Here is a 19,132-nt window from a genome sequence, read left to right as displayed (position 1 = left end):
CACCAGAGAGTCATCAGTTTTATGTTCAAGTTGACATTAAAAGATATTATTGGGTCTGAAGTTACTTTTTTTTTTTTAGTGTGGGTTCCACACTCATTGAGAGTTTTATCACCATTTAATTTTTCAAAAACAATACATTTGGCAACAGAGAGGCATGTTGCATATGAAAAGGATTTTTTTTAAATTAGAAATCTTAATTTAAAACAGTCCAGCTTGGCATACCCCATGTAATGACTGAGACTGCTATTTTGACCATAGTCCTCCGATCCAGCACAGAAGGGGAGTCACCACCCTGGGCCCAGGGAGGAGCACAGCCTCTATTTAGCTTCCTTTCCATTCAGGAGGCTTATGCCCTGGCCACAAACAGCCTCTGTAAAGGATGGGAAAGGGAGAGTGTCTTTATAATTTTTTAGACTCAGGTCAGTTACATGACCATAGTTTATTTCTTTAAAATTTTTTTAGTGGAAAGATACTTACTACCCACCTGTAAAAGAGCAGCTGAAACCTAGACTGTTGTTGGAAAAGATTTACACTTCCTCTTTGTGTTCTAGCCTTGCAGTGACTGCCAGTGTGGCTCATGTAGATGACTGTATCCAGTCTGCAGATTGCCTGTGAATCATCCTGAAAACTCTGTTGAAAATGAAAATACCCCTTCTCCCCTAACTTCCTGCTGAATTCAGATCCAATACGTTTGGAGTATGGGATCTGTGCCTTTAATGTGTGTTGCAGGTGATTTTTATGCAGGTATTCCACAGACTGTAGTTTGAGGACATCCAGATCAACAGTTCTGTGCTTAATGTAGAAGTTTTACTAAAATCTAGTTTGACAAAATTCTGGTTGGCTATTACTCATTATGTACACAGTGTTTAAAGTAGACATTTGTTTCAAAGATAGTGATTTAAATTTACCATAACTTTCTTCAATTAAGAAATCTGACAAAACAGATTTTATAACTCCAACCAGTTTGTGGAAAAATGTTTGCATGAAGATGTTCAATATACAGATTGCAGAATGATGAATTTAACACTCTTGTGATGCTTCCATGAAAGCCTCAAGGATAACTAACAAGTCCATTTTTATCAAATTTAATGGGTTTCTAAATCCTTATCTGCTTATCAAACAAAACGTTAATTAGAACAGTAATTGAGTAACCAGCTGCCTCTTGCGTTCATTCTAGGAATTTGTACAAAATCACTGTGGAGCTCATGTAAGGTCATTCACTGTTTTTTGAGTTCCTAAATAATACCTTTACTACAGGCTTCTAAAAATCCAGGTATTAAGGGAGTCTACAGGAAGATAAAAATTGATAAGAGATTTGTTAAAGTTAGTCTGATACTCTCTATCCAGTGGATTAAGGTGAAAAAAATCCTTCTTCAGCACCACAGATGGGAGAAAATCCTCCCTCTTAGATTTCTTCCTGGATCAGCTTATGCTTGCCTAGTCTTGTAGTAGAACAGAAAAAGCTTTTGGAGCTAGGTATGCTGGCACAGATTTTCTGGGGGAAAAAAAACCCAGTAAGAAATCAGGTTTATAACTTTACTTAAGTAGCACAGAACATCATGACAAGGATTATTCAGCATTAGAAAATATGAATAATATATTAAGAAATTAAGTGAGATAAGCCATGTGATTATTTTAACACATGTAGAAAGAGCATTAGGTTAAGACTCAATAATCCTTTATGATGAAACATTTTTTCCCAAAACTGGGAAACTTACCAAATCTTAAGCCAATAAGTCATTTATTCAAAAACTTGTAGCAAGTATTGTACTTAAGAGTGAAACTTTAGAAGGATTCCTATTATTGTCAGCAAGAAGACAAAGGATGCATGTTAGCATTACCTTTGTTCAACACGGCCTGAAGGTCTTAGCCAGTAGTGTAATGCGATAGGAAAAAGAAAAGAAGATTAGAAATTATAAGGGAGAGACTAAAAAAAAAACGTTTTTTTTCCAGGTGATATTGATGCATACATAGACAATACAAGAAAATAAATTGGAGTATTCAGTAGTTACTATGTACAAAAATTGATAGGTTTTGTATACCACCATAGCTCTCTAGTAAATATGTTTCCCTTCACAGTAGTATTAATCTGTAATATACCTAGGAGCACAACCAAAGAATATAAAACATGGAGAAAATTACATAACATTATTATGTATAAAAGAGATAGAGAAATTGTACTGTCTTTAACAGTGGGATATCTCGATTTGTTAAGATACTTCTAAATTAATTCATTGTGTATCCATTCAAAATCCTAATAAGGTTTTTGTGAAACTTGGCAAGATGAACCTGAAATTTATAAAGAAAATCAGAGGCCTATAAGTAGTCAAGGCAATCTTGAAAAGCAAGGTCTAGGGGCCGTGCCACAGATAACTGATGCCACGCCATGGAAATAAAGGTACTGTGGTCCTGATACAGAGATATATAAAAAGAATGGTGGAACAGGATAGAGAAGCCAGTAACAGGGTCACACGTATATAGAAATATGATATTTATTGGATGCAACATTATGAAGTAGTAGAAAAAGACACAATGTTTTATAAACAGTGCTTTGAACATTAATGAATGATCATATGGAAAATCAAACTGTGTTTCTAACTTTATACCATCCCCCCAAATAAATTCAGGTGAACTTAATTTGAAAAGCAAACCTTAAAAATTCACTAGAAAATATAAGAAATAATGGAATACTTAGAAGTAGTTAAAAATTAAGAGAGATTTATCTGGCTTCATGTATAAATTTTATAATGCTGAATGTAAAAGCAATTTATAGAAGGATAGGTGAAATAAAGTACCACTTAAGTAAAATTTACCACATGAAATAAAACAACATATTGTATAAAGATGCTAAGGTATATTGCAAAGTCTAAAAACCTATGTGGTACTAATATACACCAAATTAAAGATAGTGTTTACTTTTTCAGATGGTAGTGAGATGAATGTGACTGAGGAGGAGTGTGTGCTGTTTGTTTGCTTATTTATTTAACGTAGTGTTTCCTTACCTTTTTTAAAGTCAAAATGGGTGTTTTATTTATTTATTTATTTATTTATTTATTTATTTATTTATTTATTTATCTATCTATCTATTGGACTCATGGAATATTTATTTTATACTTTGGGCTAAAATCTTATAGTACATTATTTATTAAGCTGCTCAAATATTTCAGCTTTGGCCATTGGTAGTTCTTTCAATTGACTCCTGGTGCCCCTTTGACATACCCATCAATGTGAATTTACATTTTTTTATTACTTAAATTTTTATTTTTATTTTATTGTTTTTATTATTTTTTATTTTTTGTTTTTTTTCTGTTTTATTTCCTGTTTTATTTTATTTATTTTTTAATATTTAATTTATTGTCAAATTGGTCTTCATACAACACCATCCCAACAGTGCCTTCCTCAATGCCTGTCACCCATTTTCCCCTCTTCCCCACCCCCCATCAACCCTCAGTTCTCAGTATTTAAGAGTCTCCTATGGTTTGCCTCCTTCCCTCTCTGTAACTTTCTTTTTCCGCCTTCCCCCCCTTCCCCTCCTCCCTGGTCTTCTGTTGAGTTTTCCAGGATCCACATATGAGTGAAAACATAATGGTATCTGTCTCTCTCTGCCTGACTTATTTCACTTAGCATAACACTCTCCAGTTCTATCCACATTGCTGCAAATGGCCAGATTTCATTCTTTCTCATTGCCAAGTAGTATTCCATTGTATATATAAACCACATCTTCTTTATCCATTCATCAGTTGATGGACATTTAGGCTCTTTCCATCATTTGGCTATTGTTGAAAGTGCTGCTATAAACATTGGGGTACAAATGCCCCTATGCATTAGCACTCCTGTATCTCTTGGGTAAGTTTTTAGCAGTGCTATTGCTGGGTCAAAGGATAGATCTACTTTTAATTTTTTGAGGAACCTCCACACTGTTTTCCAAAGCACCATTTTAGATAAAATGTTCTAAAGCAACATATGACAAATGTTAACATCAAGTGAATATCCAATAATAAAAGAAATCGGTGAATAAGTTATGACTTTTACATACTATGAAGTATTTTTCAGGCATTACAAACAATTAGCTGTTGCTAGGTCACTTTATGTGGAGAAATTTCCAAGAGTTAACTGCTTATGAAATAATACACAGAGCTAGTGTGAAGTCATCCCATTTTTTTTTTTTAATTTTTTTTTTTCAACGTTTATTTATTTTTGGGATAGAGAGAGACAGAGCATGAACGGGGGAGGGGCAGAGAGAGAGGAAGACACAGAATGGGAAACAGGCTCCAGGCTCTGAGCCATCAGCCCAGAGCCCGACGCGGGGCTCGAACTCACAGACCGCGAGATCGTGACCTGGCTGAAGTCGGACGCTTAACCGACTGCGCCACCCAGGCGCCCCAAGTCATCCCATTTTTATAAAACAAGGACATGTTTGAGTATGAATGTATATGATATATGCTTGTGTTTGAGCATATGAACATGAAATAAAATTAAGTTTCACTCTAGGCTGTTAACATTGGTTGGTAGTGAGGTGACAAGGGAAGGAGGGGAGGAGGGGGGGAATGGGGAGCTCTGTGCCACAGAAGATGAGAAAGAAAATGTACTAGTCAGCATGGATGATATGGTTTTATGTACTCACATAATCTTAGACATGCATGTGTGCACAGAATTTTACAGAGACTATAGAAGTACTTTAAATGAAGACAGAGTTGACCCAGGGAGAATTTACTGTGTTTGAATGGTGAGTGTGGTAGAAACAGACTTAGCAAAAAGCCAACCAGACAAAGATGCCATTTCAGAGAAAGAATTACTTGATGATGTATTTAATTGGTAGAGTATTTAAACAAATGGTGCAATTAAATTAAAATGATGCTTTTCCATTTTTCTCCCTTTTGTATTTATTAAAGTAATTGACCTCAAATTCAATGGGTTCTTGATAATCCCAGTGTACTACTTGATATAAAATACCAGTGGTAAAAGTGGTAATTATATTTTATGAAATGAGACCTTTTAACAGGGAAACTTTAGATCTTTCTCTTTTTTTCAACTTAGGAAGGAATAAAGAATGAATTTCTTTTTTTGGTCAGGCCAAGGCCTAAATACAGATAGTTCCAATTATGAATAATTATCTTTGAAGTTTTCATTTTTTTCTTTCAGTGTGCGGGATGACAGAATTCGAGTAGAAAGGATGGATAACGTGTATTTTGAATACAGCCATGCTTTCCAGGCAGTTACAGAGTTTTATGCAAAAGATGTAGTTGACATCCAAGGTAAATATTGTATATGTGTTAGCCTAATGTCCTCAAATACAACTGAGTTGAGATTTGGATAAAGGTGCGAGTTTGATTTTCAACTTAATGAAAACTAGGCAGTTACCGCTAAATAACTGGCAAGAGTAGAGGCAGGTGTTCACTGTTCTTGCACTCATCAAAACACCCCCTGCAGCTTCTTCCTTTGTAGTTATGACTGTTTAGTAACTTCATGTTTTTGACAGATTCATTGGAGTGTAAGGTATTACTGATCACCCTTCCTTTTTGCTTCTCTTAAAAAATAGCCCGTTATTTTCCTTGCAGTTTTGCAGAGTATTTGGTTAAATCTCCTGATAAAGGCTAGTGTTTTGTTAGATTGATTGCCAGAATTTAAATACCAGAACATTAATGACAGGGTCTTAATATGTTAAGTAACCATTATTTGTTTAATTCACCTGTCCTCGCCAGGTATCATTGCTTGATTTGGTCTGTACCTCTCCTTCCTGCTAGTCCAACTTCTGTTAAGGTTCATTTTTATATCCTATCACATGCTATAGGACTGTTACCATTAGACCGTAGATAGACCAGTCTCCCCTTGGCCCTCCTACAGGCACCAGTGTCTTGTTAGCATTTCTCTGCCCATCTCCTTTAATCTCGTGGTGCCAGATTGAATTGAGTGTCTGTGAGGGTAACCCACTTCTGACACAGTCTGTATTATCACAAGGGATTGTTGTCTTATGCTCAAGTAAAGACAGGACTAAGTCCCAGGCCTACCATAAGCCACTTTTGGCATCAGATTCACTTGGAAGGGTGGGGGAGAGGAAACCCAGCTTGCTAATAGGGCACTTGCTCCTCTTAGTGGGAATAGCCCCACACAGGGTTTATAGCAGTGCATAGGGTCACTGAGGGCTGAAGTCGTGCTACTTGTCCCATCCCTCTGAGTGACAGCTCAGCTGCAGAGGCAGGAGACACTCATCAGGATCTGCCCAGGTTTAGAAGCCTCATACAGTGCCAACTTCAGAGTCCGTATACTCAGAGAAGACCCAAATTGTAGAATCAGTAATTCTTCTTAGTCCAGGTGCCATTTACTGGTTTCAGGTCATTCTTAACCACATGCAGTGTTACCTCAGAACACACTGGCACGTCATCTAATTTATCAGATATCCTGGGGACTAGAGATAGAAAGTTAAAAGATGAAATTCTCAGAAGGTGGAAGAGTTTTGTTAACTCTTTATTTATACCTTGGTTTTATAAAAAGCCACATTTGGAATTAATGTATTTGGTATTACTGATTTGTAGAGGATATTTTGTAATGTTTTTTATTTCTGAAAGTAGCAAATGGCTATTGCAAAAAAAGTCCAAACATAGTCGTGCATAAAGAAAAAAGTAAAAGTCCCTCCCCTCAAATCTTTAAGAATTTTTCTATGTACAGATCTACACATATAACTATATGTGCATAATTCTGTATATTTAATCTAACCTGGATTTATTCTTTTAACTAATTTTTATTGATGGCCTATTTTGTGAAGCATCACACATACAATAAGGAATAAAACAGACAAAAATTCCTGCCCTTCTGGAGTTCACATTCTAAGGGCGGATACGTACAATAAATTAAGTTAGTGTGTTTGAAGGTGATAAGTGTTAACAAAGAAAATAAGGCATGGAGGAGGGTGAACATGAATAGGGTGATGAAGTAAGGCCTCACTGAGAAAATGGCACTTAAACAAAGATTTGAGCAAAGATTGAAGGAGTTTAGGGGTAAAGCCATTTGGACATGTGAAGGAACAGTGTTTCAGGCAGAGACAACAGTAAGTACAGCATATCTCAGGTACCCGTTATGTTTAAGGAATAAGACAGAGCCTGGGTGCTAGAACAGAGTAACTAAGGAAGAGAATAAAGGAGGTGGAAGGCAAGTTGTGGGGCGTTATTCACCTCCAGACCTCTGTAAGGGTTTGAGCTGCTTCTCTCATGTTGGAGGATTTTTATAAGCAAAGGAGTCTAATGGTCTGCTGTACATTTTAAAAAGGATTCTTTTGGCTGCTCTGTTGAGAGTAATACCCTCTAAGGCACAGGGATGAAGCTGGGAGACCAGATGGCAAGCAGTATTCCTGCTGAGAGATGAGAATAATTGTACAACTTTCCCCCCTTTCACTCAGCAATATATTATGGATAGTTTTCTGTGCCTTTATAGGTAGTTGTAAGTCATTCTTATTGGTAGATGCATAATAATCTGGACTTATCAAAATTTATTTAACTATTACCTTATTGATGTTCAGTTAAGTTGTCTCTAGATTTCACTATTACAAAAGATTTTTCAGCTCACTTCCTTGTAAATACATCTCTGACATGCATTTTAGAGTATTTCTGGGTCAAAGGGGATGGGCGTTTTAATATTTTGAAAAAGTTGCTCAATTGCTCAGTTGCTCTCCAGAAAAGGCTTCACTATCAAAATGCCTGTTTTTCACTATCAAAATGCCTGTTTTTCCATGACCTAGGTATTTGTAATCTTCTAACATTTTTCCAAAGGGCAGTTTTAGGAAGTATTGTCTAAATTATCATTTCAATAACCATAAGCTGAATTTCACTTAACTTAAAGTTTATTTCTAACAATGGTGAACAATAATTTTAATGAAAGTCTATGTTCTGTTTTTTTTTTAGGTTCTCAAAGTTTTTCTGGCATCATTAACTTGGAGAAGACTGTGATTTGCTCTTTGGCTGCTATAATAAGATACCTCAAAGAATTTAACTTGGAAAAGGTGCTTTCCAAACCCAAGTAAGTAATTTTTAAAACAAAACAAAACAAAACAAAACAAAAAAACAAAGGGGTAGAGTTTTATTAAAAACATTTTCTTTAAGAAAAATTCCTCTTTAAAATTCTTTTGGCTTGAAGTTCATGTGGATTCATTTGGAAGTAAGAGCATCTGGGAAGTTTTACATTATTGACTTTTCTTTGATTATTGACTGACAAAAAGTCTTCTTCTGTTTTCTACTGTATGTCGTCATTAAACCATAATACGTCCAGCTTTAGAGTGTGATTCAGTCTCTCCGTATTTCAGTGTATAAAAGTATTTCTTAAATTGAATTTGATAAGTATGGTACTCAGAGAAGTTCAGCTACTATTGATAGAATATTCTGTTTAGGGGCAAGGATGACCTATATGGGTACTGTTGGTGAAACATATTAATTAATATAAAAATATCCATAAGAATTTTGCCAATTTGTATTCATGTACCTTTTTAATATACTGAATTCTAAAGCACAGTTAATTGGTAAGTAGTATTAAGTAGAATTAAGGAGTGGTATTAAAAAACATTCATAAAACTTCACTGCCTTTCTTATTCTTAGTTTCAGTTCTCCATAGATCATAAAGTTGGAGATAAAGAGGATAGATACTAACATAGCTTTTTAAAAGAGTGATTAACTTTGTAGAGTTCAGAGATTTAAAAACTGGCAGTTGACATGCTAGGAAGATAGTAGTCTAAAAACCAGTGGAATAAAAAAAGGTAGTGGGATCATTTTCTTGCCTTTCTCTATTTCACTTTCAGCAGTCCCTTGTTTTTGGCTTTGTGAAGAATTACCCTTTATCATTTTGATCCTTGATAAGTAAGCTTCTTCCTGTTCTGCAGAGGTGGGTGGGCAAATAGGAGCTACCTCAATAAAATGGCCGAGTATGAAGTGGGGAACAAAGAGGTCGTCCTGATTTGGTTGTTGAGGAGGATGGGAGAAAGGCATGTCCCTTGGGAATCTTTTTGTAATGTCTTTTTTGGTGTGTGTTCTACGTAGTATTTAGGATAGAACAGAATATCATTTCTCTGAAAGCGTTTTGTCCTTTTTAAAATCAGTCTAAATGTCCATCAACAGGAGAGTGGATTTATTATGTTATATTCATGCAGTGTGGTGTTACACAGCAATGAAAATAAATGGACTGGAGTTACACATACCAGTATTCAAAAAATTGTGTTACCATTATATTGAGCCAAAAATCAAATTGCTGAAGGACATATAGCACATACTATTATATGAAGTTAGAAACATGTAAAAAAGTCACAACTGAAGTAGTGCTTAGGAATATTAGTTAAGAATACATGCATGTGTATGGGGTGCCTGGGTGGCTCAGTCGGTTAAGCATCTGACTTGATTTCGGCTCAGATCACGATCTCACCATTCGTGAGATCAAGGTGCACATCAGGGTTCCTGCTTGGGATTCTCTCTCTCCATGTCTCTCTGCTCCTCCTCTGCTTATGCACGCACTCATTCTCTCTCTCAAAAAAAAAAAAAATTAAAAAGTATACACAGGTATATAGGGAAGGTACAAAGACATACGTGGAAGTGATGAACAACAAATTCAGAAGAGTGATTTCTTCTTCTATTGGGGAAGGAGGGGAAGCAATAAAGGTTGGTGGGGGAAATGGCACAGGGGAGTTCTAACTGGTGTTTTATTTTTTAACCTGAGTACTGTATTATTAATCTGTATATCTTTTACTATGGCTGAACTGTTTTGTTAAAGAGTATGAGCCTGGTATTAACACCTCATTGGGTTCCACATTAAGCTCCAGTGATAGGAGACTTACGGAAGAGATTGATCCATACGGTTGACTGTGCTGGATCCCTGTAATGAAAGGATGGCAAACTACCTACCATTTGACTTCCTCAAGATAGAGAGCCCCTCTAAATGAGGTAGAATTAGTGACTGATAACTTGCCCATTAAGACTTGTTTCTATTTCTTTTTTTTTTTTTTTTTCCAACGTTTTTATTCATCCTTGGGACAGAGAGAGACAGAGCATGAACGGGGGAGGGGCAGAGAGAGAGGGAGACACAGAATCGGAAACAGGCTCCAGGCTCCAAGCCATCAGCCCAGAGCCTGATGCGGGGCTCGAACTCATGGACCGCGAGATCGTGACCTGGCTGAAGTCGGACGCTCAACCGACTGCGCCACCCAGGCGCCCCAAGACTTGTTTCTATTTCTATATCACCAAGCAATGAAGTATTAATTTTGGAATAAAGAAACTGACTTTAAAAACAATTTTTTTAATGTTTATTATTTATTTTAGAGAGAGAGAGAGAGAGAGAGAGAGAGAGAGAGAGAGAGAGAGAGAGAGACAGAGCATGAACAAGGGCGGGGCAGAGAGAGAGGGAGACACAGAATCCAAAGCAGGCTCCAGGCTCTCGGCTGTCAGCACAGAGTCCAACTCAGGGCTCGAACTCAAGAACCGTGAGATCATGACCTGAGCCGAAGTGGGACGCTAAACCGACTGAGCCAACCAGCCACCACCTCCCTGCCTTTCTATTTATTTATTTATTTAAAAAAATTTTTTTAATGTTTTTATTTATTTTTGAGACAGAGAGAGACAGATCATGAGCAAGAGAAGGGCAAGAAAGGGGGAGACACAGAATCTAAAGCGGGCTCCAGGCTCTGAGCTGTCAGCACAGAGCCGGACCCGGGGCTCAAACCCACGAACCATGGGATCATGACCTGAGCTGGAGTCGGACGCTTAACCAGCTGAGCCACCCGGGCACCCCTCTGTGCCTTTTTAAAATTAAATTAAATTAAATTAAATTAAATTAAATTAAATTAAATTAAGTCAGGCTCTGATGTATTTAGAAGTAGATATATTTGGTTCTAAAAACATTATCATGTCCTCTTTAGTTTTAAGTCAAAGTAAGAATAATACTAAATAGTAAAATGTGTTTATTTATATTGAAATTAAAATAGTTTATTTTTTTATTTTTTATTTATTTTTTATTTATTTTAATTTTTTTTAATTTTTTTTTTAACGTTTATTTATTTTTGAGGCAGAGAGAGACAGAGCATGAACGGGGGAGGGGCAGAGAGAGAGGGAGACACAGAATCGGAAGCAGGCTCCAGGCTCTGAGCCATCAGCCCAGAGCCCGACGCGGTGCTCGAACTCACCGACCGCGAGATCGTGACCTGAGCTGAAGTCGGACGCTTAACCGACTGCGCTACCCAGGCGCCCAAATTAGTTTATTTTTAAATCCTCTAACTTGATAAATTACATGAAGCTGAATTCTTCTCATTTTGTATTTGGTGGTGGTGTTGGGCCTTGGTCAGGAAACTGAATCTGCTGATGACTTAGTATGTGTCTAATCTGGTAGTTGGGTGATCCCCTCCTCTCAATGCCATAGAGCCAAAAACAAGAAAAATGGAGATCCAGAATGTTAAGCCCTCACATGGTATAAATTTCTATCACTCAGAATATGCCCAGCACCAAGCAGGCAATCAGTAAATACAGGATTAATGGAAGAAAAAGAAAGAAGGAAGGAATTCATCCTGTGAGTGTGGTTTTGATTGGAAATTGCCAAAATGTACCAATGGCAAACTGGTACTATTGTTTTGTTTAAATGTGAAATATGAATGATGATGTTATATAGATGGCATGTGATTGAACTTTGAAGATAATTCCAGAAGAGTGATTCCACACTTACATTTTGGAAAAAGAATGTAACCTCTCAAGGTAATTACTTTGGAAAACATGAATGTTCTTGTGTATTGAGAATTCAGTTATATTACTTTAAAAGTTCAGCAGCATAATGGGGGACGCCTGGGTGGCTCAGTCAGTTAAGCGTCCGATCCCAGCTCAGGTCATGATCCCACAGTCCACAGGTTCGAGCCCCAGGTTGGGCTCTGTGCTGACAGCTCAGAACCTGGAGTCTGCTTCGGATTCTGTGTCTACCTCTTTCTGTCCCTCCCTCACTCACACTCTCATTCTTTTTCAAAATTAAATAAACATTTACAAAAAATTTAAAAAACAGTTCAGCAGCATAAGATACTATTATGTTTACTTCAAGAGCTGTGTTAATGGGGAAGTTTTTATTTTCTTTGTATTGCAAATGCTTTCATAAAAACTGGCATATTTCATAAAAATCTTGATATGCATTTATTTTGTGCCTTTACAATAGAAATTTAGGATATTAGAGAAAATATGTCATTTTAGGTATTCTTAAAATTGGATTAAGTGAGATTTTATTAGATAGGTTAAATTTGGAGGTTCCCAGGGTGGCTGGGTGGCTCAGTCGGTTGGGAGTCCGACTTCGGCTTAGGTCATGATGTTGCAGTTTGTGAGTTTGAGCCCACATTGGGCTCTGTGTTGACAGCTTAAAGCCTGGAGCCTGCTTCGGATTCTGTGTCTCCCTCTCTCTCCGCCCCTCCCCGACTCACACTGTGTCTCTCTCTCTCAAAAATAAAGAAACATTAAAAACATTAAAAAAAATTTTTTTTGAGGTTCCAGTTTGTTTTGAGAGTTTAAATAGCTTTGTCCAGAGCAAAATAGTATAATAGAATAAATAGAATATGAGGGATATTAGTCATTATGACAGACTCCCAGGTTGGATTCCCAAATTGATGAAGTTGTAAAGGAATTGGCATTTTTGTTAATGTTGGAAATGAGTGCTTTTGTGTTTTCAGATGACTTTTATTAAGATTGGTATGGTCAGAACTTCACATAGTTTTTGGAAATTTAGGAAAGAATGAGAAAATCCACCCCAGGTGAACTGTAACAGCTTTTTCTTAGAAAACTTCTTATAGCAGAATGGTAATGTAGAGTGTTTACTTTTACTAGTGAAAATGAATTTTACAATTATTTTAATGACCTCTAATGGGTAGAGACCAGAGATGTGGCTGAATATCCTAAAATAGACAGGATATTCCTCTGTAGAAAATACTTATTTAGCCCTAAATTCAACAGTCCAAAAACCAGATAAAGATACCATAAAAGAAGAAACTATAGACCAACATGAATATGGACATGAAAATCTTCAAAAAAATACAAGCAAATAGAATCCAGCAAAATAAAGGATTATACATCATGACTATGGGATTTATTCTAGGACTATAGGTTTGGTCTAACAAATGGAAAATTAACGTTCTGTACCATGTCAGTATAATAAGAGATAAAAACTACAGGATCATCTCAACAGACAATTAAAACTCCCCTTCATGAATAGAAACATCCAACAAACTAGAACTAGAAAGGAACTTCCTCAAGCTGAATGAAAAGCTCAGAACCTCATATCATACTTAATGGGAGAAAGAATGAATGCTAACTCCCACCCCGCCCCAAGAACAGGAATAGGAAGAGGCAGTGTTTTCTCACTTTTATTGAGTATTGTCCTAGAAAGTGTAGCCATGGCAATTAGGCAAGAAAATGAAATAAAAGGCATCCAAATTGTACAGGAAGAAGTAAAACTGTCTGCTATTGCAGTTAACATGAAATTCTGTATAGAAATCCTAAAGAATCCACAAAAAATATTAAAGTGTATAAAATGAGTTCATGAGGTTGCAGGATATGAGATCAATATACCCAAATTAACTGTATACCTGTATAACTGTATATCTGTAACCTTGCAATGAAGAATCTAAAAATGAAATAATTTCATTTATAATAGCATAAAAAAAGAATAAAATACTTGATGCATTTAACAAATGCATTATGAAATTACATAATGATGATGGTTGCACAATCTAACTGTTAATATACTTAAAAACCATTGAATTGCATACTCCAAATAAATGGTGTGGTATGTGAATCATATCTCAGTGTAACACATACACATATATATTTAAATGTTATTAGTACCAAAATTGGGAAATCCTTGTCTGCGTCTATTTTACTAAAGTACTTTAGTACTAAAGTACTAAAGAGTACTAAAGCAGTACTCTTCTGAGGCTTCCACCCAGTGCCCCAGGTATTTTGAGGTATTTCCACGCTAGTTGGTCAGAGAGCAAACTATTGTAAGCCCTGTGTATACCCTGGTCAATGTTTGACCTAGTGTTTTCTTGTGGTTCTTTCCTTGACCTCATGGAGGTCCCCCCACACATTTAAGGATGAGTACTTGGGCAGAGACCTGAGCAGACCCTTTTGCAGATCTTAGGAGCTCTTTCTGTGTGCATCTCTATCATCTCTGGCTTTCTGTCTTACAAATTCTAGTTCTCTTGTTCTCTGCAAAAAGTCACTCATAATGTTTACCTCATTTGTTTTTCTTGTCTCTGGTATCACGGTTCTGTGCTGTCTGATGTCTAATAGCTGAAAACAGTCTTTTAAAACTATAAAATTGTCCAGTTTTTTAATTGTTTAAGGTTAAAGGATAATTCTCACGCATTTAATCTTTTTGAATGAAAGCAAAAGTCAGGTGCCATTTTTGAACATCACACATTAACGACAGAAGAGGGAGATGTGTGAAATTGTACAGCTATCTTAAACGATTCCTCTGTTCTAAAACTTCCAGAAAAATGATTTCACTTAAAAAATAAAAATAGTGGTATGCTGGGTGGCTCAATCAGTTAAATGTCCGATTTCGTCTCAGGTCATGATCTCACGGTTCATGAGTTCGAACCCCTTGTTGGGCTCTGCACTGACAGCTGAGAGCCTGGAGCCTGCTTCAGATTCTGTGTCTCCCTCTCTCTCTCTATCCCTCCCCCGCTCGTGCTCGGACTCTCTCAAAAATAAACAAACATTAAAAAGATAACCAACTTAAAAATTAAAAATAGAAAAAACCAAATTCAAATCTTTTTTTTTTTTAATTTTTTTTTTCAACGTTTATTTATTTTTGGGACAGAGAGAGACAGAGCATGAACGGGGGAGGGGCAGAGAGAGAGGGAGACACAGAATCGGAAACAGGCTCCAGGCTCCGAGCCATCAGCCCAGAGCCCGACGCGGGGCTCGAACTCACGGACTGCGCGATCGTGACCTGGCTGAAGTCGGACGCTTAACCGACTGCGCCACCCAGGCGCCCCACCAAATTCAAATCTTAAACAAAATGTTTATAAGAAGAAACAGAATCAAGAGCCACATAGCATCCTTACAGAAAATGAATGTGTGCCAGAAAGATGCCCACAAATGAAATAAAAACTATAACCTGCTACTTCACAATACAGTGATACTAGCTAGTAGATAAGAAAATGATACTAGATGTGAAAGAACAAATGAGAAATAGGAAAGCTTTGAAATGAGATGATAGGATTTAAGAATGATCTGTGTATTAAAGAATAAGATCAATTTAGGAGTGAAGAGTAAACTAGAAGGAACACTAAAGTGAATAAACATAACACATATACTTGAAGAGAAATAGAACTTGAAAAGAGAGATGTGCACATAATGGTTAACATAGCAGACCTGATGAGACAACTTGGAAGACCTACTTGTGAGCTTGACCCTTAACTGGCATCTGGGAAATTTTCCAGCTTTCTCTGATATGAATGGCTCACTCTCCCTAAACTGTGAAAAGAACTTGGTTTATGCTAACTACTTGCTTGTTTCTGGGAGCTGGAATTTTGGTACATGTAAGGGAAAAGATGCCTATGTGACCAGCTTCCAGTGTAAACCCCAGGTGCTGAGTCTCTAATGTGCTTCTCTGGTGGCCATTTCACACATATCATCATAACTCAGTGCTGGGGAAATTAAACACATCCTGTGTGACTCCACCAGGAGAAGACTTTTGGAAGCTTGCCCTTAGTTTCCTCCAGACTTTGTCTTATGTGTCTTTAACTTTTTTAAATTTTGCTTTGTGTCCTTTCACTGTTATTATTAATAGCTGTGAATATGGCTATATTCAGTGTCCTGTGTATTACCCTAAAGAATCACTTGGGGCCCTTTTATATACCTTTCTTATTATTTTCCTCTCTAATGTACTTGGCATCTTTTAGGAATGTAAAGATATTCATTTTGTTAATTACAAATCAACTTGAAGTGATTCTACAATAAAACTGAAGTTTTATAATAAATAAGTTAATGAAAAGATTAGACACACGGTGAATGTATGAACTATGAAAACTATACATAGAGAACTATTTTCCACTATTCCACCATTTTATAGGTAATGGTAGGGGTTGGTTGTTTTTGTTTGTTTGTTTCAAGTTTCAAATTATATTTGAATAGGATCTTTGTAAGGGATTGGGCTTTGAGATAATACGTGTACCTTTAACTTCCTCTAAATCAGAAAGATTGGTTTTCATTTTTTAAAAAAACTGGGGTAGGGGTGACACAGAATCTTAAATTACTCTGGCAAATTTTCAGCAAGGACATTTTCCTCCCATTATAAAACTTAAGGGGGAAAGAAGCATCCTTTGTTTTTTTTGTTGTCTGAAATATTAATGAAGTATTTTCCCATGTTACTTACCTGGATTTTTATCCAGGTTCACACAACATGAATTCTAGCCAGGCATTGTTGATGGGGTTCATTTCAAAGCACATAAAATTTGACTTTTTCCAAAAGGATAAATAATTTAGAATTGCTTGATTATTTCATATCGATGATCCTATCGATGATCGATGTTGAATTCCTAAGGATGCTGGCAGATAAAACCCTGAGTTCAAAAATATATATAATTCTAGTGGAAATAGGCACTGACAGGAGGAAATTTCTTTTGTATTTGTAAAGAAGAGCCCACCTCCAAAATACATTATCAAACAAACATATGGGAAACCCAAAAGCCTATTAGGTTTTTATGTTGCTTAATAATTACTGTTTCATAGGAATCATTCCAATTTAATATTGCCCAGTGGTTGATCTCTTTTATTAGAATAAATACAGACGTCAGTTTCAAATAAACTCCTTGCTTCTCACTGTGTCTACTTTGAAATTTAGGGGACTTGTTCAATAAGGGAAAAAAACTAAAGCAAAACAAAAAACTGTATGCACAACTCATTAATACTGCCAATTAATAAAAGAACATATACTGTTTCTCTAAAGGTCTGGTTTTGTGAGCTAAATTAAGTTGCTTTGGTTGTTCAGTTTATTGGGTTCATTTTGGTATTATGAGTATCCAGTAATTATATCCAGTAAAAATATAGGTGAGGACTCTAAGCCTCCTCCCCCCAGTGCTCTTTGTACTAGGCTGTGTGTTAGTCCAAACCCAATTCTCTCATGCATATGGATACTTTTTAGCAATAGGGCACAAAAGCAGTCCTGTAGGGGCGCCTGAGTGGCTCAGTCAGTTAAGTGTCTGACTCTTGGTTTCACCTCAGGTCATGATCTCATGGTTCAGGAAGATTGGGCCCCACGTTAGGCTCCATGCTGAGCATGGAGCCTGCTTGGGATTCTCTCTCCCACTCTCTCTGCCCCTCCCCTGCTTACTGTTTCTCTCCCTCAAAATAAATCAGTAAACATTAAAAAAAATTTTTTTTAAGCCCTGTAAACTTCTCTGTGAGCTCCATGAAATTCTTTTTTTTTTTTTTTTTTTTTTTAAAGGTTCGGACAGTGCCTTGCTTCAGAGGTTCATTGGAGGCATAGTAGGAGTAGGATTTCACTTTTAGTTGGAGTTAGGTGACAAAACTCTCAACTAATTGGTGGAGCAGGGATTCTTTCAGAATCCTAAACCTAAGACTTCATTCTTCAGGGTATGGACTGTTGAGTTTACTAGTTCTTGTTGAGGGTGAAGCTAGCTGAACAGTGTTTCTGGACAGTCCACAGATCTTAAATGTCACTTATTTATCTTACAGCTCTGGTGTTCATGGGCGATGAAGACAGCTAGCTGAGATGTTTTAGAAAAGGCTGTTGGATTATGGGTTCTTGATTAGTCTGTCTTTCAAACCAGATGAGCATCCCTGTAGAGTCTGTATTTGATGGAGGTACTCAAGTGTTAATCACTTCTAGTTAATCAACTTGTCAGGAACAGGGGAAGGAAATGACTTCTGTCCAAACACATGGGAACTGGCTAGATATTAACTCAAGTTCAGGCTATCAGCTCTTCCAACTTGGATCTTTGACCATGGAGGTGTGTGAACACCTGTCAGCTACCCACTAAATCACTGCCTAATTGTTTGTTTCTGAAAATAATGTTTTACATTTTATTATTGTCTCTGGGTGTTTTATGGACCTTTGTGAGCTTTATTCAAAGGAAACCAACCAACCAAGCCAAAATGGTTTTCCCATAAGAAAATGGCAGACATTTGTTGAACATCTGTGTTCTGCTAGGCTCAGCAGGTGCTGCAAAATGTATGACATAAATAACTCTTGCCTTCAAGGAACTTAGATCTATTAATGAGGGTAGCAGAAGAACATGTAATTGCTGTAATACAAAGCAAATTAAGTTAAGTGCTCTAAGAAGGAGTGAAAGAGCTACACACACTTGCTGTCAATCAGTGTTAGAGTTTCTTCCTTCTAAAAATCATTAACAGGTTTTTGCAGAAGGTATGTCAAACCTGTCAGAGAAATCATGCTGCTAAAGGACAGTTCTTACTAGGCAGTATTCCTAATAAGCAGTAAGGTATTTCTTTTTCTGGAGCTTTAGTTGGGAGAGTCATCTACAAGTGAAGGCATCTCTCTGAGCACAGGCTCTGATTTTAGGTTCTAGACTCCTGGATGGAACCTTCTTTCCATAACTGGCTTAGGAACCTGGGTTGTATTTAAATCTTATCACAGCCATGAGAGGTACAGTAGGTTTATAATGCAAACACTCATGCTTTTCCTCCACATAGTTCAGTGACTTGCCATTTTTTCTTGCCGTTAAGAATAAGCTGTAAAATCTGGAGTACTGATGCATAGGGGCACTTGTACCCCAATGTTTATAGCGGCACTCTCAACAATAGCCAAATTATGGAAAGAGCCTAAATGTCCATCAACTGATGAATGGATAAAGAAATTGTGGTTTATATACACAATGGAATACTACGTGGCAATGAGAAAGAATGAAATATGGCCCTTTGTAGCAACGTGGATGGAACTGGAGAGTGTTCTGCTAAGTGAAATAAGCCATACAGAGAAAGAAAGCTACCATGTGTTTTCACTCTTATGTGGGTCCTGAGAAACTTAACAGAAATCCATGGGGGAGGGGAAGGAAAAAAAAAAAAAAAGAGATCAGAGTGGGAGAGAGCCAAAGCATAAGAGACTCTTAAAAACTGAGAACAAACTGAGGGTTGATGGGGGGTGGGAGGGAGGG

At 36.9% G+C, this 19,132-nt stretch overlaps 1 protein-coding gene across 5 annotated transcripts in view; it reads left to right on the top strand.

The window, feature by feature from the left end:
* The window catches only part of MSH3 (mutS homolog 3), a 186,484-nt gene that overhangs the window by 52,049 nt on the left and 115,303 nt on the right, over nt 1-19,132 (top strand). For all 5 annotated transcript variants that reach the window (XR_005782947.1, XR_005782945.1, XM_040449648.1 and 2 more), the window contains exons 9-10: nt 5,143-5,255; nt 7,896-8,010. Coding sequence is in view for 3 of the 5 variants with exons in the window: in XM_040449648.1 (XP_040305582.1) it covers nt 5,143-5,255; nt 7,896-8,010 (228 nt within the window). In the remaining 2 variants the exon portion in view is untranslated. The remainder of the gene's footprint in view (nt 1-5,142; nt 5,256-7,895; nt 8,011-19,132) is intronic.

The sequence above is a fragment of the Herpailurus yagouaroundi genome, unplaced genomic scaffold (assembly GCF_014898765.1).
Source record: "Herpailurus yagouaroundi ecotype Mexico unplaced genomic scaffold, PumYag 29, whole genome shotgun sequence".
Taxonomy (NCBI): Eukaryota; Metazoa; Chordata; class Mammalia; order Carnivora; family Felidae; genus Herpailurus; species Herpailurus yagouaroundi.
This window is presented reverse-complemented; position numbering and strand designations above follow the sequence as displayed.